General features: G+C 41.0%; 1 protein-coding gene across 1 annotated transcript in view; it reads right to left on the bottom strand.

Annotated features, from left to right (window-relative positions):
* Positions 1–638: 638 nt before the first annotated feature.
* The window catches only part of LOC126407509 (nuclear factor of activated T-cells, cytoplasmic 3-like), a 29,252-nt gene continuing 10,485 nt past the window's right edge, over positions 639–19,405 (bottom strand). The window contains exons 4-10 of the mRNA XM_050072483.1: positions 18,410–18,572; positions 14,970–15,169; positions 12,700–12,872; positions 12,244–12,384; positions 12,086–12,141; positions 4,329–5,091; positions 639–1,371 (exon numbers count right to left, since the gene is read on the bottom strand). Of these exons, the coding sequence (XP_049928440.1) occupies positions 1,235–1,371; positions 4,329–5,091; positions 12,086–12,141; positions 12,244–12,384; positions 12,700–12,872; positions 14,970–15,169; positions 18,410–18,572 (1,633 nt within the window). The 3' untranslated portion in view covers positions 639–1,234. The remainder of the gene's footprint in view (positions 1,372–4,328; positions 5,092–12,085; positions 12,142–12,243; positions 12,385–12,699; positions 12,873–14,969; positions 15,170–18,409; positions 18,573–19,405) is intronic.

Below are 19,405 nucleotides of genomic sequence, written 5' to 3'. Positions count from 1 at the left end.
ATATATATCTTTTTTTTTTTTTTTTAAAAAGAGAGAAAAATGAAAATAAGAAATTTTGTTTAAGAAAAAAATAAAAATTAAAAAACAAGGATATGACCTGGAAAAGAGCTTAAATTATAATAATTCTGTAACATAATTAAAAAAATATAATAATGATAACTATAAAAATATTTTTTTTTCCCTGGCTTTTTAAAAATAATTTTCTAAATCTATTATTTTTTTCAATTTGTGGGACATTTCTTACCAAGCTGCTCATTCCCCTTTTTCTCCCATGTTTTTGAAAGAAACTGCACCAGTTTGCTCAGGGAGGATTCATAACTGATTATAATAATGTGTGCTCTTTGATCTGACATTGTCAGTCGTCTAGACAGCATCTATGCATGCTGGCAGGACACTTCTGATCTCTGATAAACATTTAAAGTATCCTAATAAGAGGACACGACTTTGTTTTCTCGATAACAAAATAATTACCCTGTGATCTTGAGATGAAAGAAGATATAAAAACATAATTGTAAGTACGCCGTCCTCAGCTTCTGGACTGAACATGAGGAGACTGTGGTTCTATCCTGCATCGAGACCCAGAATAAAGTGTTTTAAAACCCACACTCATCACATTTATCAAAACACAGAGCAGCCAGTATTTTCTTTTCTTTTTACTTCAACCTTATGATACATCTCTATAATTCAGTGTCTTAAGCTTCACACCAAAACAGTTCAGGTTGAACAGCATTAACGTTATTCAGAGAAGGAAATGTAAACCGTACAGAGAGTAAAACCAAGCTATAAAAATGTAAATGATCAGCTGAAGGACTTATTTTTACTGGATCAGATCCAGAGTATCAAAAATAGATTTCTTAATTAACGAGCCAATAAATAATGACAGGATTTTCTTCAGCTTCTGCGATGACATCACTGATTGTTCTGATTATGTAAAAGTTGAATTACAGCCCTTTCGTTGTCGTATTCTACAGTTCGGTCGTGGAAAGCTAAAAACATCTTTGGTGTGTCAGCGAGGTACGAGCCGGCTCCGCACTAAAATTCCTGAGACAGACGAGGAAACAGTAATCTGATGTGGTACCCTGATGAGACGAGCACGCCGACTCGTCGGAGGCTGCTGATTGGTTTTCAGGCACTTGAAGGTCAGCTTGGTGCACTTTGTGCTAACATGACCGTCGGTTTGTTTTTGTCCCAAAAGAAAGAAGTGCTGCAGTCACCTCCTGAGGGAGCAGTGCAACTACTGAGGGCCTCCGCAGAACGGTAAGGCAGCATCACTGGACTTGTGCTCCCAGTCATACTGGTGGTACTGGTCAAACTGGTCGGGCTGGGCACTGCTGCTCAGACTGCCGATGTCTCTGTCGATGATCTCATTCACTACAAAAACAGAAAAGACAGAGACACAATTATTTATAACCTTTAGCAGTAAAGTTTTTTTTTAAGTTTGTACAACATCTGTCAACATTTTTTAAAAGGAACAGTGTGTCAGGTTTAGGGAGCTAAAACTTCTTCTGGTTAGTATTCCCTCTCCAAAACAAACAGACCAGATATGGACAGGTCGCCAGACTATCACAGGGCTGACACATAGAGACAGACAACCATCCACACTCACATTCACACCTACGGACAATTTAGAGTCACCAATTACCCTGCATGTATTTGGACTGTGGGAGGAAGCTGGAGCACCTGGAGGAAACCCACGCTGACACGGGGAGAACATGCAAACCGCACAGAGGGGCTCCCCCCTCTTGTTGTGAGACAATGATGCTAACCACTGCACCACCGTGGCATATCTTGCCTTGCAGTTGTATGCCTCCGCGAACCGTTCATGTTGCAGTTACAGTTTACATCCACGTCTGTAAAAACATTGATGCTTCACACACATCTTAAACCCGAAAACACAGAAGATCTATACAATCAACACAGTTTCAAGATGGACACCAAAGATTATTATCACCAATTCAGTATCTGACCAAATGTCTCCTCTTCCTAGATGTAACACTGAATCACGGCAAGAAAAAATATTATGTCACAGTGAAGTTGACCTTTGACCTTTGATGTCATCATTTCATCCTATTACACATCTGTGTGAAATTTTGTCATAATTAGTGTAGGAATTCTTTAAGTTTCAGTAAGTTAAAAAATCAATTAAAAAATTAGATTAAATTAAAATTGAATTGAATTGAATAATTGAATTAAGTTATGGCCAAAAACATCCACAAGTTTCTTCATGTTTTGTGAGGTCACAGTGACCTTTGACCCTCGACCACCAACATCTAATCAGTTAATTCTTGAGTCCATGTGGATGTTTGTGCCAAATTTGAAATAAAAAAAATTCCTTCCAGGTGTTCTTGAGATATTGCGTTCATGGGAATGGGACAGACGGACGAACATGACTCTCACCGGTGCGGAGGCGTTAAAAAAAACATTTAAATGGGAATTTATGGTTGGGAAAATACTGGAAAAATTGTTTTACTAATGTTGGTCAAACTAAACAAGCACTTTAAAAGTCATCATTTTGGATTCTGGAACTTTGCGGAGCACTTGACATTTTACAAAATGAATGTTTAATTAGGAAAAAACAAAGTAACTGATAAGCAACTGTTCACTTGAGTGTTTTAATCCACAAATCATTTAGATGTTCATGTTTCATCCTTCATGTCATAAACACACATATTCCAAAGAAAATAATATGAAAGATGTTTTTTGCTCAGATCACCATCAGAAATTATATCAAACAACATGCTGTGAACTGATCCAGGAAAAGAAAACTGGGGTTTGTTCTGCAGCTCAGCCACAGGAGGGAGCAGCTGTAGCTTTCAACATTCATTTACTGTAGTCCTTCACTACAGACGAGCTGTGATGACGCTTTAAATTTACCTCGAGAGGTTTGTGTGTAAAAGAGATAAACTAACTTTAGCAACACGTTCTTGTAATTACTAACTCATCCACTAATTATGCCATGCTGTGCAGGCCGGGCTCTCAGTGCAGGTGAGAAATGAGTGAGTTTATTATTACTAGTAGCAGCAATAAAGCTGCTCTGCTGAGTGTGTTTGTACGGCAGCAAATGGCTCCATCTCTGCTCCGTTCAGTCTATACATAGCACTGCTGTGAAACCTGACGCTCATGAAGCAAAACCAACACAACAACATGCTGCACGTTACATAAAACTTCATCTGCATGCACAGATCCAGACTGAAAATACATTCAGATTCAATTCAAACTCCCTCACCACATAAACCTCTACAGAAGCTGCCACCGTCCTGCCTCCCCTCCCCTCCAGCATCAAGCACCTGGACCTACTGTCCAGCACAAGCAGTGATAATCATTACTGTGGTTTTACAGGTGTTTCAATCTGAGCAGCCTCAGTGTGTGAAGCCGTTTGTCCAGCAGCATCAGATCAGGCTGCCAGGGTCAAAGTCAAGCTGAAAGGCGGGAAGGGTGGGTGGGTGGGTGGGTGTGGGGCGGGGGGGCTGACGACAGCTGCTATCCGCCAACTGCAGCGCAGCAACAAATTTAACCCCCATCTGCATCATTCAGAGCAGCAACAGGCAGACACAGCTATTATTAACCCAGATCAGAGAGAAACACAGTATTCACACACACACACACACACACACACACACAGGGGCCCCGACATATAAATAACCAACATCACAGAGCCAGTGTGGACAGACGGACACATACACACACCTCACACAGCTGCACAGCAGAAAGTAACAGCGAACACACAGGGAACATTTGGATTATATGAGATCTGAATCTGAAGCTCAGGAACAGAGGTCACAAGTCTGATTTCTCTTTATATGTGTGTTAGTAAAAGTTTGTCACAGATGGATGAACAAAACCATCTCACGTGGCGTTCAGGGTGTGTTAGGTTTACAACTAAGCATCAAAACTAAGTAAAATTTAGTGGAAAACTTTTATTTTTTTGGATGTCGAGGTAAAAGTCCTGCTCTCTAAATGTCACTTAAAAAGTCTTGAAATAAAATCAAGCAAATTATGGTCATACATTGTTTTTAATTTACCGTAAATGTGCTGTGGGTATTACATTTGCAGATGGTGCATTTAAGTCTGATTGGAAAATTATCACACACAGTAGCTTCCTGTAAACTGTCCTACAGTGTGTTTGTTTGATTAACTTAGACAACGAGAGACTCTGCCATTAATACCAGTTTTAAATTAGCTTTATGTTACGGAAGCTTGCTACAGATATCAGCGTCTGGCTGCGTGTCATCTTTCTGTTATCATCGGTGTAGTTGCTAGCAGGCTACAAACTTTTCAGAGCCACTTCTCAAGCATACAGTGATTGTTAGTTAATGAATACTTCATACCGTCATCCAACGTGATCTCCTGGAGGCCCAAGGATCCCAGATTCTGCTGGTCCTCTGGCTCCTGCTTGATGCTCGGCGCCTCTCCTGGCCTTGAGAGCAGAGAGTCCTTCTGGGGGTCAGCAGGGGTCACAAAGGCTCTTCTGGTGGTCAGAGATGGGGAGTGTTCCCTCTGAGGTCCACCGGAGGAGGTGGGAGGGGGGATGGAGTAGGTCTGAAGGGGCAGCGAGGAGGCCTGGGGAGGCAGCGCGGAGATTTGAAGAGGGATTGAGGAAGACTGGGGAGGGAGGGAGGAGATCTGAGGAGGGAGGGTGAAGGTCTGAAGAGGAATCAAGGTCTGAAGGGGGACTGAGGAGGAGGAGGAGGAGGAGGAGGCCGGAGGAGGGAAGGAGGAGGAGTGAGGAAACATTAAGGAGGTCTGAAGGGGGACAGACGAGGGAGGGGGGTGATGAAGATGAGGCGCGCTCTGGGAAGGAGGACCACAATGCACTGGGATGTCGCAGGAATCGTAGTAAACCATGTCCGGGCCGAGCACTCGGTCACGGGAGGGCAGCTGATGGAAGCCAGGTGGATTGTGGGAGATGTGTCCTGTCTCCCAGGGCTCCTGTTTGACTATAGCTGCAGGGAGGTGACGTCTGACTCCAGGCAGGTAGGTGAAGGTCTGTGTTAGACTTCTTTTTCTCTTCCCGTTTGAGACGTAGAACTGGACTTGGACTGGATCTGTCGTCTTCTTATCGTAGGGAGGAACCTCCACCACGATGCTGGACTGAAACACAGAAACACAGGAGCATGCAGAGGTCAATTTAATTTCATTTATAAAGCCAAATATCACAAATCACAACATGCCTCAGAGGATTTTTCTTAATGAGCACTGCATTAGTTCAGGCAGGGCACGATGTCAAGTTCAGCTTACATCCCAGCTACATCAGCTGATCTCAAACAGCCCAATCAACTGATGGAAGGGAGTCAGCTGGTAGATCACATGATTCCTTTCTATGCAACCAATTGTTGCATCTCATTCAGGGTGCCCTATTTAAACTGCTCTGGCCTGCCTACTGTTGCTGCTTCCTCTGCAAGCTGCTTTGCAACCTGCCTCCACCCCAGCTCCTCCTTTTCAAGCTGTGTCTGACTTATCAATGGCATTTCTGTTTGTCATTGATGCTGCTCTGTTCCCGGGGTCTTTGTACTGCTCTCTCTGCCTTAGGCTTTCCATGTAGGCACATGGAAGGGCAGGGAAGTGTGCTCCCTCCGCCTCAGGTTTCTGCGTAGGCCTCAGAAAGGCAGAGAGGCCCCAGAACAGAGCCATATCGCCAAGTATAATACTGCAAATTGAAATTAAGTTTTCTTTGACTAAAGTGGTCCTGACTGCACTAGATTAAATACTACAGAAAACAAAGCAAAAAAGCAGAACCTAGCAGACCATGTTACAGACACACTGCAGCACTTCTGGAATACTGAATGCCATTTAAGTCAGTGTTAAGTAAATACATAAATAAATATGCCTATGAAATAAATGTGACTATTAAATAAATCTCAAAATAAATAAACTAGACAATACATACATCAGTATACTGCATAATGTGCATACTGTTTTGGTAAGGTATGAGTTTTTTACCAGGAGCCAAATTATCTGCAGAGGTCTCTTCCTCTCCAAAACAAACAAACGAGGTGACTAAACTGGTAAAAGCACTGAATAAAATGCTGCTCACTGAGTGAATAGCCATATCTAGAGCCCGTGTTTGGTTAGTCTATTCTGGGCTACTGTAGAAACATGGCAGTTATCAACCTCAGTTTGGTAATCTTTTTAAAAAGTTGAGGCTGAAGTCTGTCTTGGCCAGGTCTTCCCTGAAAAGAGATTGTTGATCTCAGCGGAAGAGACCTGGTTAAATATGGGTTAAATAAACAAAAAATTAACGTGCCGATCTCTGTAGACGAGGACCCGCTCCCTATGTCGATATAAGCAGCTCATGCTAAGGTTACCAAAAACACGACAATTCTTGTTTTCCAGGTGATTAAACACTAAAGAAAACATTGTAGTATATTATATTGCATTTTCGCCAATATCTCCCCCTAAATCCTACACACTTTAAATACCAATGCTCTTTTTAAGCTGATGACAAATTCATACCGGATACCCAAAGCAGGCTACACCCCTCACCCCACTGCAATTCTATGCAACAATGAAGATGCATCAGCAAAATGTTTCTGAGGAAGCCAGAAGTGTTGATTTCAACATACAAACAAACAAAAGCGTAATTTGTGGCATTGCAACATCTGCTCGATTACAAAAGGAGAACAAGACATTCATGGACAAAATGTAACATTAAAGCATTTTCCATTACTTTGAAGGAAATGAAACAAAAAGAATCAAAGAGTCTCACTCTCTTCCAAGGAAACCCTTCACCAACGAACTACAATCAATGATGTCATGGTGACTCCTGAATCATCCTCCTCTCCACACATCCAGACTCTTTGTGGTTTCAAAAAGCTCTTATTGACTTCCTCTCTGTACTTCCTCTCAATGGAATCCTCGTCACCATCTTAAGTGATGTTTAAATGCTCCAAAAACTAGAGTGAATTTCTGCAAGGTCGACCCTTTAAAATGGGAAAGTTTGATCCAGAGTGCACAGTGAGCCTCCTCGACTCCCTCGGCTCATTACATAACACATAACACACAGTACAAGTGTAAGTAAATAAAGCTGCATTAAAGCTGCAATAATTAATTTTTGGCCACTTGAGGGCAAAAGAACTCCACAATAATTTGATAAAGACACAACACCTGTCGTTCCCTTGTTGTTGGGGCAAACATGTGAGCAAACAGTTGCCTAATTAAACATCAAGTAGACCTGGAGCAACATTTTTCATCCTGGTGGCAGCAGCGAAAAAACTATCCACATCCTTTACTTATAAAAGTACCAATACAACTACTGTGAAACTTCAATCAAAAGCCAAGTCCCTTTTACTGGCCTGGCTTTGCCACACATTTTGACAAATTAACGCCTGTCTCAACTAAACGCCTGTCTCAACTAGACGCCTGGTCTCGTTGCCAAGCAGTTCATTTTTTTAAAAGAAGCTCTTTCGATGAAAAAAAAAAAAAAGATTGCTGGCTACCTCAAATCATGTGTCCATTCCTCAATTACCCAGTTAGTTATTCATATTCCTTTGGTCCATAAGGGTCCTCAGATCAAAATAATCAAAAGGGCTTTTCAATAAAATTAATTCAAGTTGTGAGTATTGTTTTAACAGGAGAAAGTGGTGTTGTGTCAGTATGCTGAGTGCCGTCTGTCAGTGCTAGATCAAATGAAATGAATGAATAACTGAATGAAATTTTAAACAAGTAATATTAATACTGGTTCAAATAAATACTTTTGATTTTATTTCCCATCTTTGCTGAGCAACAGTTTTGTGTGAAAGGAGTTAAAGGCCTGTCTAAAATATAGGCCTGTTGATTTCAGTGTTTTTTTTTGTTTTGTTTTTTTTGTTTGGGGGTTTTTAAGATATTTTTTGGGGCATTTTCAGCCTTTAATGGATAGGACAGACAAGTGTGAAAGGGGGAGAGAGAGAGGGAGTGACATGCAGCAAAGGGCCACGGGCTGGAGTCGAACCCGGGCCGCTGCGGCAACAGCCTTGTATATGGGGCGCCTGCTCTACCACTAAGCCACCGACGCCCAATGATTTAAGTGATTTAAGCAAATAATAGCCCGGACTATTAAATGAAGTTTTACGGTATGTAAGAATACTCCATTACAAGTAATTCCATTAATGTATGCTGCTGTATGACCTAATAATGAATGACTTCATAGGAGAAGTTAGTCATTTCTGACCAATACTGCACATTAATAAATAATTCAAATGTGTTTAAAGCTCCTTACAACCACATTATAGTGTGTTACATACCAGTTATTAAATGTTGTATGAGGGACTTGAAGTAAAAGTTTTTTTTAAAAAAAACATCAAATCTTTATCAGAAAAGTAGTCTCGCTCACCAGACCTTTCTCAAGAAAAGAAAGGTCTGGCTGGGCCGACTCTTACTTTAAGATTGGAGAAAAAAACACCCTGGCTGCTTGTATTTCTTTCAACCAATCACAATTGTTCTGGGCGGTGCCACAGCAACGGTGCGCTTGCAAAAATATTTCCGGGGGGAAACAGGTTTTGGTGTAACACGCCCACAAAAATATCGCCTACAGGACGCGAACCATGGCAGAAAAATGGCTACATCCCCGCAAGATCAAACACCGCAAAAGTTAGTAAAGGACGTGTTGAAAATGGTTGAAAACTGCTACACAACCGGAGGTGGTAGGGCGGGACTTCAGCGGGTGGCTCGTTCCGCCCAATGAGAGGCTGATCTATGCAGCGAACTTCCACCGAGTCAGACTATCAGAAAAGTAACCACATCTGTTAAATAAATGTAGTGAAGTATAAAGAAGCACACTGACAATACTCAAGTAAAGTACAAGTACCTTGAAATTATACTCTAGTACAGTACTTGAGTAAATTTCCCATTGTTTGTGTCCACTCTAATTTAAAGTGGAAACAGACAACTTTCCCTGCCCGCCAGCATTTCCAAGTGGTATTATTGTTAGTGCTGCCACCACAAAGACAACCCGATCACTTCTTTTTCTCAGAGCCGGACACAGGACGCACTGCTTTTTGTTTCCAACTTCAGTTGTTCCACTGTCCGCCATTGCCACTACTGGAGATAGTAACTGCAAAGAACTTACACTGATACTCTTTGGAAACTGGGGATAGCTGCCGATAGCTACCATTGAAAACTTCAATATCCTTTGCCTGTTTTGGTTGAGCTGATGGTGTCGACTGTTCTTAACCATCTAAATCTGCTCTTACCCAGATGTGCTGGATGATGAAACCGACTGGATTCTAAATTAGAGGCATGTGGCTGATTGTTTTTAAGCATAAGTAACACCCACTGAACATCTAAAAGGGCTGGTGCTGTGCAAACACTCTTGCACATGCTCAACAATTTTAAAGATGCCACCAAAAAAGGCTGTAAGAGGAAGCAGAACTTCTGCAGAAGTGACATCAGCATCCTGTTAAATCAACTTAAAAGTAAACATGTGATTTTTTTTTCCAGAGAGTCAGAGCTGGCGTTATAGAAAAATCAAAAACCCAGCAACGGAAAAATATTTGTGATGCTATAAATGCTGTGTCAGCAGTGGAACATACAGTAACTAAAATTAAAAGGAAATGTCTGGCACAAAAATGGAACCAAAAAACACATTGCTCAAGCCAAGCGCTCCATGGTGACAACTGCAGGACAGGAGGAGGTGGAGGTCTCACAAGTACATCTAAGAATTTAAGGAAAAATTGGAGAGGTGGCACGGACTACAGTCAGAGTAATTCAGAAAATCCAAACGTTTACATGACCCAAATCGAATACAATACGAACACTGTCATATTCAGCATATAGGGTATATTAGTGTGCATGTAAACGTACCCACTGACAGGTGTCCAGTCTTGACAGCTGTTTTGTGTCTGTGATGTAGCTGGCTTAGGAAACACTATGTGACTCTCCCTGATGTCGCTCCAGGTGTAACAGTTATAAGTTTACCTCTCTATCTCCACTTTAAGCTGTTTGGTCTCCACCATCTCCTGAGGGAAATATTTCTCTCTGTGGTATCACGACCAAAATAACGGTACGGCTTTAATTAGATCATACACTTGGATGTTGTGAACAAACACACATGACGGGTAACTGTTATTTCCCCTGCCTCCTCTGGAGAAAGACTCTGGGTTTTTGTTTTTCACATGTTAGCTGGCTGGTTGAACACGTAACTGTAACATCAGTATCCTGTTGCTGTGGGACAGATCGGTAGGGATGACGAAACAAGCACAGACAGAGTGCACTAAAGTCAAAGTATTTATGGGGAAAAAATCCTTTTTAGTTCTGTAATTATTTCAGATTTTTTTTTTTGCCAAATTATATTTACTCCCAGTCTGGTAACAAATGCTGCAGCCAGAGGACTGGGAACAAGTGTTGCTTATAACCTGTCTTCCCTGTTAAACCACAGAAATGTATGATGATGTTTTTAAATTTATCTGTTACATTTTAGAGTTATATATTTCATGTCTGACAAATTTGATACTTTATTATCTTCATATGTCGTGTATCCCCCACATCACAATTTTGTCACAGGAATCACAAAAAAAACTTTTTTTTTTTTTTTTAATTATCATATTAATGTTATATGTGAACTACAGAAGATTATCAGTGCCATAGATAAGGCAAAAAATAAGAAGAGGAAGAATTATTTTTTCTAATTTTGCATTACAAGAATAAATTTATAAAGCTGAAATGTTGAGAATAAAATCGAACTTCCAGTGTCAGTGCCAGCCAAAAGTAAAAATGAATCAGGAGGAGAACAATTAAACTGCCAGCTGAGTGCAGATGGCTGCCTCTACAAAAAATGCCTTATCGAAATTGCACTTCAGATGTGTTCGTTCAGAAAGAGAAACCGCACAAACCTTGGAGAGATGGCTACATTTGTGCAAACTACACGTGTGCAATATAGAGAGGACATGTTGTACCACAAGACACAATCTGATCAGACCAGATCTGACCTAAGGAGCTGACTTTATTCTTGACATTTCATCTTTATTCTTGAGTCAGTGTTTCAACTTTACTCTTAACATTTGGACTTTATTCTTGAAATGCAAAAGCATAAATCTTCCACTGATTTATTTTTTCTTACGCCTGGCACTGACACTAAAAGTCTGACTTTATTCTTGACATTTCGACTCTCAGTCAGACGCTCACACATGCCTCTCTGTCAGCTCTGCCAAATTGATGCTAAATTTAGGCTCTTATGTCTGTTTTTGCAGGTGCTGGTGGTGCTTTTTGTGGTTGGATTTGGACGGTGGTGGCATGTGGCTGCAGGTCAACATCAGGAAGAGGAAATCAACTCTACAGTCTGTAAACTTTCCTTTGGCTGACTTCCAGTTAGCTAGCCAGGTTGATGTTTTCAATTATTAACATCAGTAAACATCTAGGAAAAGATGGAGAGGAATGGACACAAGCTGAACTAGCTTCTTGCTAGCCACTGAACAGGCGTTGGAAATAAACTGGGCTTCCTTCGTGTTGCATCAGTTTCCAACAGGAACTGAATATCGTTTAATTCACCGGAACTTGGCTAAAAGCCCGGACAGCGCCACTCAACCCAGTGATTCTTTTGCTATGCTGTGATCAGACAGAGCAGAGGACTGTGGTGAGAGCAGGAGAGGAGGTGTGTGTTTTACGGTGAATATGGACTGGTGTGTCGGCTGGTCCTGCTGTGGAAATCTGCACTGCTGTGTTCAGGAACAGCGACCGTGCGGATCGTCTTGTTTTTTGTTTGTTTTTTTGAAGTATTTTATTTTGGTTTTTCAGATCGTCATGTTGAGGTGGGGATGTGTGGACATATAGTCATTCCATAACCACAAACCATGGGTTATCTGAACCATCCGGAAACAAGGCCAATTATGAAGCAGCAGCCAACATCGTCAGAAGACGCAAAAAATCACAGTGCACAAGTTAAAGCAGCTGATGGGATCGCATTTCACAGAAGTTGTACTTTGTATAATTTCCATGTGATGACTAAATGATAATTGGTTGATATTGTCAAATGCAAAAAAATAAAACAAATTTTCCTCCTCTTGTTTTTCCCTCTCATGTTAAGCCCTTATATTCTTCCATAATAAACACTGGTATCTTCAAGTGTTAAACACATTTTAATGGAGTTTTTAAAAATAATTTTTCCACTTACTCCACTGCTTTTATCAGGCACAACTCTGGCGTCAATTTCCCACAGTGATCTTCCATCTGAAGAGATAAAACACTTGTGTCATTCAGGCAGCAGGACGTTTAATAAAATCACATGTAAACATATTTAATGTGCAGTGAATGGAAGTGAACTGATCTCACCAGGCCCTTTCTCCATGAAAACAACCCTGGACTGTGAGTTGATGTTGGATCCGGTGACGAGCAGCTCCTCTCCTCCATCCACAGAACAGCTGGCTGGACTGAAGCTCTCCACCTGAGGAAGCTCCTGGCCCGAGCGCTGGGCTAAAAAACAACACAGTTTTTGTTTTGGTATCTAAATGCATCTGTGGTTTCTCCGTTACATGACAGCAGAAGCATATTCTCTGAGACAGAAGAAACGTTAACTCAGCTGTAAAAAAAAAAAAAAAAAAAAAAAAAAAAACCTCACTGATTATGATCTGTGCTTGTCAAAAGTTTGCACAAGCATGAAGCAAAACCTCACATCCCCTGAATTTCCTCCTCTGCTTATTCGATTAGAATCTGGTTTCAAATTAAAAAAGAAAACTTTCTGTCTCTTGCTCTTTGTTAAATGTAATATTATTATTACAGGTAACTCACAACACTCTACAGGATTAGAAGTCGTCTGCAGCCACATCATCCGACCGTCCGGCTGAGGGACGGCAACCCTGAACACAACTCGCACCCTTGTGTTCTTCCTCCCGATATCCATCTCTCCTTTCTTCAGCTCGATGTCAGCGTTTCGCAGCTTCAGAATGCCGGCACAGTCAATGCTGTGGGGAAAAAAAAGACATCATGCATTATCTACTACTTTCAAGGTGTCATATAGAGTGTTAACCACCAGCAGGGTTGCAGAGGAAGGTTTATATGAGTGAGCCCATCTTTTGTTTGTATCTCGTACTGCACTGACATGTGTACAAGGATACAGAGGTGACTCACATTCCTGCTGACTGCAAAGGGCGATAATGCAAATGTATGGTGCAAGCGATGAAACAAAACAAACAGGAAAAACAAGCTGCACGGAAGAACCGCAGAACCGGCGGAGATAAGCAGTCTCACTGTGGCTGGAATAATCTCATCAGTTGCCAGCTTGGCCTGCATGTTAAAACGTCCAGTTTTTTGGTAGATGGCTTCAACCGTAGACCGTAAAAAATAATGGACATAGTTACCATGACAACAACTATCGGTTTGTTAAATCCCATTCTGAAGACTTAAGTCCGGCATTTTGATCATAGCCATGTTGGTTTTTTGGAGCCAGAAGTGACCATATTTGGGTGAGAGGCTGGAGTTGTGGAGGAGCGAGACAGCCTGTCATTCAAAGTGGCCCGCCCTTAATTGTGCGTGACTTTAATTCTTCATAAAATGTAAACAGGTGAGTTCCCCCGTACATTTGTCACGAAGAGGGAAATTAGCTGTAGAAACTGTTTTTGTACCAGCATGTAAACTTGTTAATTTTTGCTGTAATGTTGGGCATTTTAACATGGGGGTCTATGCGGGCTGACTGGATTCTGGAGCCGGCCTCAAGTGGCTGCTCAAAGAACTGCAGTTTTTGGAACGTCTGTGTTGGCATCACTTTTCAGCCCAAGGGGGTTGCCACTTTGCTGCAACTAAGGTTTATTTTCATTGTCAATTAGTCTCCCCGATATTTTGTCATTTTTTTGTCATTAAAATGTCAGGAAATAGTGAAAAATGCTGTAAAATCTCCCAGAACCTAAGGTGACGTCTTAAAATTGATTTTCACTAAATTTCTACTTCCAGAGAGTTTATCCGCTGCTTGGAAAATCCCATCTTTGGGGTACATATTGGCTTAGTGGGTAGAGTAGTAAATTATTTTAAAAAAAAGATGTTATGAAAGATGTTCCAAATTACTTTGACATTTTACAAAGTAACATCAGAAAAAAAGATTAGTAAGAAACCCCATAACTTTGCATTTTTGAAACTTTTAGAAGATTGATTTAAGACATTTTAATACCAATTAAAGCTTTTCGTTAGATTAATGAGCTCAATGAATTTTTGAGTCTTTTTAAGGATAAGCGTGAACTCTGCAGAAACTAAATATAAAAATACTACCACTACTATGTATTGTTAGTTCTAATACCAACATTACTAATGCTACCACTAATGGACTACTATCAGATTCTGATTCTATTAGTACTACTGCTACTACTGCTGGTACTTCTACCACAAAAACCTTATTGAGATTACAACTACAGCTGCTGTTGCTGCTGCTGCTGCTGCTGCCACTACTACCCTACAATTACAACTTATGTCATTTAGCATTAGCCCTTTAACCTTCACGGCTGCTTCTCAGGGTTTATCTTAATTCCTTAGCAAAGTGGAATGACAACAATCTAAAATATAAATAAATTTAATCTGAAAACTATTCAGTCAGCCAGGAAATATTATTGAGATAGAAAAAAAAAAGATGAAAAAAGATGTCTGTGGTAGTATTTATGATGAAAACCAGATTGGGCCAAGAATCAAGACTTGTGGTACCCCACAACTGAATATTATCAATAAAATCAACAGCTTCCTGCCCATTATCAAAGTCCCTTTCAGGCATGTTAAAGCGTGTGAAGCAGCTCTGAAGGCTCAAGGCAACAAACATGAGTAAAGACAGCAGTAGCATTTAAATTAAAAGTTCAAGATTATGTGGACCCTTTCTTTTAAGAATCAGTAATTCTTAAAAACTTTTCCACAAGTATTAGTTTTTAATCTCCTCCAACAACAGTGTTAAAACTTAATACTGCTACTGTTACTAAAACCATTATTTGAGTTGGAGAACACTGGCAGAAACAGACATCAGAGATTTCAATGCCTTAAAAGTCAACTCTGACACTAAATCCAGTTCTTATGCTTTTCCCCGTTACCTGGCAGACATGCTGTTTTCTGGAAGAAGAGGGATCTCCAGGACTTTTGTGCCACCAATAATTTTCTCCTGGCAGGTGGTGGTAACTGTCTTCCCCGTCACTCGATGGACCTGGTAGAAGGAATGAGGGCGAAGGTAGCGGTCGTCCGCGGTGCCGATGAACAGCTGCAGGCTGAGCGGCTGATCGCTGTATCCAATCAACTGAAGACAAAAATACAACGATACACATTTGATCAACAGCTCCTAAACTACTCAACGGTCATGTCACTTAGACTTGTTAAGACCTAAGGATGGAGTATGTTCATATTCTGTCCACATGTGTAAAAAGTTACAGAAAGAGTGACACAATTCAAATGTCAGATGCCCAATTCTGACTGAACTCAGAGTGAAGTGGATGCAAGTTTGGCAGCATATTCTGGCCTGATTCGTGAATCAATATCATTGTCATGTCTGTGCTAAGTATGGAGCTAGAGCTAGAATGTGGGTAGCATGTCTGAACGTTAAAACTGGAAGCAGAACACAGAAATGTAAAAACAAATGTTAGTTGTTTCACAGGGAGTGATTTGCTGGATCTATTTAACTGTTTTTGTATGAATTCAACAAATCAGATTTAAAGTGTTAATTCATGAGCTTGACAGGTGTTAGGTGTTTTTATTTTTACAAACTAGCTGTGTCCCCTGTTTCCAATCTTTATGCAAGGCTAAGCTAACCACATCCTGACGACAGCTTCATACTGACCACACACATGTAATTAATCTTTACAAGCAAGAAAGAAAATAAGCTATTTCCTAATATGTCTCACTGTACTTTTAAATAGTCCATGCTGTTTAGCCTCATGTGATGCTATAATTACAAGGTAGAACTTTTATTTTTGACACCACTGTTGATTTGTGCTTTTGCCTCTGACTAGTTTCATGATGACGCAATAACTACAAATAAAAAAGACGACTTATTGTCTCAGGGTGGTCTGCATCCTTAATAGGCAAAGATTTATTTACATCAAGAAATGTAAAGAATATGTATTTGCGTTTGCTATTTAAAAAGCTCCCCAGCTAATTTATAAGACCAATAAATCCATCCATTTATTTTCATCTGCTTATCTGGGGCCATGGGGGCAGCAGGCCAAGCAAAGCACCCCTCTCCTCAGCAACGCTTTCCAGCTCCTCCTGGGGGACCCTGAGGCGTTCCTAGGCCAGATGAGATGTGTAATCTCTCCAGCTTGTTCTGAGTCTGCCCCGGGGCCTCCTACCAGTGGGACGTGTCCAGAACACCTGGGAGGCACCCAGGAGGATCCTTATTAGATGCCCAAACCACCTCAACTGACCCCTTTGGATGCAAAGAAGCAGCAGCTCTACTCTGAGCTCCCTCTGGATGTCTGTGCTCCTCACCCTATCACCCTATCAGGCTGAGCCCAGCCACCGCACGGAGGAAACTCATTTCAGCCGCTTGTATCCGCAATCTCATTCTTTCAGTCACTACCCAGAGCTCATGACCACAGGTGAGAGTTGGGACGTAGATGGACCAGTAAATCGAAAGATTCGCCTTCCAGCTCAGCTCCCTCTTCACCCAGACGGTCCAGCGCAGCATATAGATGCAGACACCGCACCAAACCGCAGATCCATCTCACACTCCATTTTACCCTCACTCGTGAACAAGACCCTGAGATACTTGAACTCCTTCACTTGAGGCAGTAACTCTCTCCCAACCCAGAGGGACAATCCAACGTTTTTCTGCAGAGAACCATGGCCTCAGACTTGGAAGTGCAAATGGCTGAGACCAAGAAATATTGTTGTATAATAAATAATAAGAACCAAATAAAAGTAAATAAATGAAATAAAAATTAAAAATAAACTAAAGTAGCTTTTGAAAGTTTTTAAAATTGAAAAGTAAATAAATTAAACATACAAAAATAAATAATAAAAGACACAAAACAAAGAAATAAATATAAAAATGTGTGAAAAATTGATTCTTACAGTAGGATTTTTTTTTTTTTTTAATCACTGTGTAAAATAAGGTTTGATCCTCACCCTGCAGGCACCAGCATGATTTTCTGTTTCCTGTGTGACCCAGCAGCTCTTACTGTGAGTTTTTACACATGTTGCAGCAGGAAGCTCATCTGGCTTCGGCAGCAGCCTGAGAATGTGACACCCAGAATAGCCCTGCTGGTGTCCGTTACATACGAGGCCTTGATGGAGATTTACTTGCTTCGGCCTGCCTGCCAGGATCCACCAGCAAAACACAACCTCAGCTGCTCTCTGATACACCACTGGTGGATCAGTAAATGGTTGTCTAAACCCAAAAACACACTCAGTTCACAGTAATATAAAACAGAGGAAAGTAGAAAACCCTCCCATTGCAGGAGCTGAGACCAGAGACTGTTTGGCAGATTTTCTTGATGATTAACTTAAAACGAGCAATTGATACCAGCCGTAGAGATGTCTGCCTTCTCTCCAGTATAATGAAACTTCATGGCACTGGGCATTAAAAAAACTCAGCAGCAATGTCTCTTTCCAGAAGGCATGACCCAGTTACTCAACATAATCCACAGACGTTAATGGGAGCTGTTTCATGTAGGAGCTATTTTCTTTGCACCAAACTACACCCACAAACCGTATCACCGCACAGAAGGAAGCGTGCATCTACTCATGGATGTGTCTTGCAAACATAAATGACGTCCTTCTTGGCTAACCTGTAACGTTAGCTAGCTCAGTGGTGCTAGGTGAGCTAGCAGGAGATGCACGCTTCCTTTTACGTCTTGATACAGTTGGCCGTGTAGTTTGGTAGAAAGAAAATTGTTTCTACATCAAACTGCTCACAACAAGGTCTGTGGATTATCTGGAGTCACTGGGTCATGATTTCTGCAAAGAGACATTGCTGTTGAGTTTTTCAAATGTATTTTCTGGCTCTTTGAGCACCACAAGCTGAGTGTCATCTAGTTCTGTTATACTGGAGAGAAGGCAGATATCTCTACAGCCGATATCTCCAATACTAACAAAGCTATCTAGACTGATAAACAGCCCTACACAGTAAGACAAAAAAAAATTTGTTGTTTTTTTATTATTTTGGGGTGAACTGTCCCTTTAAGGTTTGGTTAAGGGATTGCTTATTCTTTGTGTAAGCATTCAATATCTTGAAATGTGACCTTTAATGGTCCTGCTGCCATGAATGCCTCCATCAGAACATTTCTTGACATCATGTCTTGCACTTTAATGTTTGCGTTTATGTCACAAGTCACGTGTTTCCCAAATAAATGACCTGTGAGTTTACCATCATTTTCCCAGGAAGCTCCGTTGATATTTAAACCTCTCCCTCAGAGACCTGACCACAGAAGTCAGAATTAAATGGAATTTATTTGTAAGTTACATAAGCAACTTTTTGCAGGATCAAAACATCCTTTTAAATCATGCACAAATTAAGTGTGAAGAAGAAATAAGGACTTACCTTGATGACAGGATGTCCTGTGGTAGCTGCCTTAATGGACCCTCTGCTGCCCTCCGTCTCGTAATGCGCCCTGTGGTAGGACCTGGGCTGGACCTCCACTTTTAGCTCACACTGGTCAAACTGGTTAGGCAGAGGCCAGTCCAGAGGAGGGGGCGACGAGGTCCTGAAGGCAGAGACAACAGACACACACTGATCAATCACTGCATGACACCAGAGCTTACACTATCCCTCTAAGTGGTGGCTCTCTGAAGGAAGTTCAAGGGATCCCAAAAAAAGCTTCTATTTACTAAAGTTTGAGGATTGAAATAGGAAATGAGACATTATCCGAGTCAGAGGAAGGTGAAAGCAAGCCACTGTGGGAAATATGCTGGACTTTGATGAGAACATCAATCTAATGTCTGTACAGTAAAAGCCTGTTAGCTTAACATAAAGAGCCCGACTTTGTCCAAAGATCAAACATGCAGCTACCAATACCTGTAAAACTCACTAATTAACACGGCAGATCATTTGCCGGACTTTTTCTTGATTGGAAGCAGTTGCCAGGCAACAAGTGCAGCTAAGAAATAGTCATCACATAACTGAAGTAAAAATATAAATTGTCGTTTCACTTCTGTTTTTGTACGAATTAAGCAAACAAGATAAAATCTGTTATTCAGTGAGGTTTAGAAGTACTGGTAGGGGGATTTTGTTACCTGTGACTTTGGACTGTGGGTTGGGCAAGTGTTTCTATTTTCATGTCCTATAATCGTGGTTTCTCACTATTACTGACAAGCAGTTGACTCGCCAAGGCGTGGCAGGAATAGGAGGGGGTGGAGGGAGTTACATTGAAGTTAAAATTATGTGTGTAACGTTGAAAAAAAGAGTGTGAACATTTGATTGAAAATATCTAAACATTAAAGCAATCTATTCACTAGCAATATCTACTATATTAAAACAATGGCTCCCTTTTAAATGCCTGTGTTTCTGTGCTTGGTGCAACAATATCACAGCACCATG

This window comes from Epinephelus moara, chromosome 20, assembly GCF_006386435.1.
Source record: "Epinephelus moara isolate mb chromosome 20, YSFRI_EMoa_1.0, whole genome shotgun sequence".
Lineage (NCBI taxonomy): Eukaryota > Metazoa > Chordata > Actinopteri > Perciformes > Serranidae > Epinephelus > Epinephelus moara.
The sequence above is the reverse complement of the archived record's forward strand: the minus strand, read 5'-3'. Positions and strand labels throughout refer to the sequence as shown.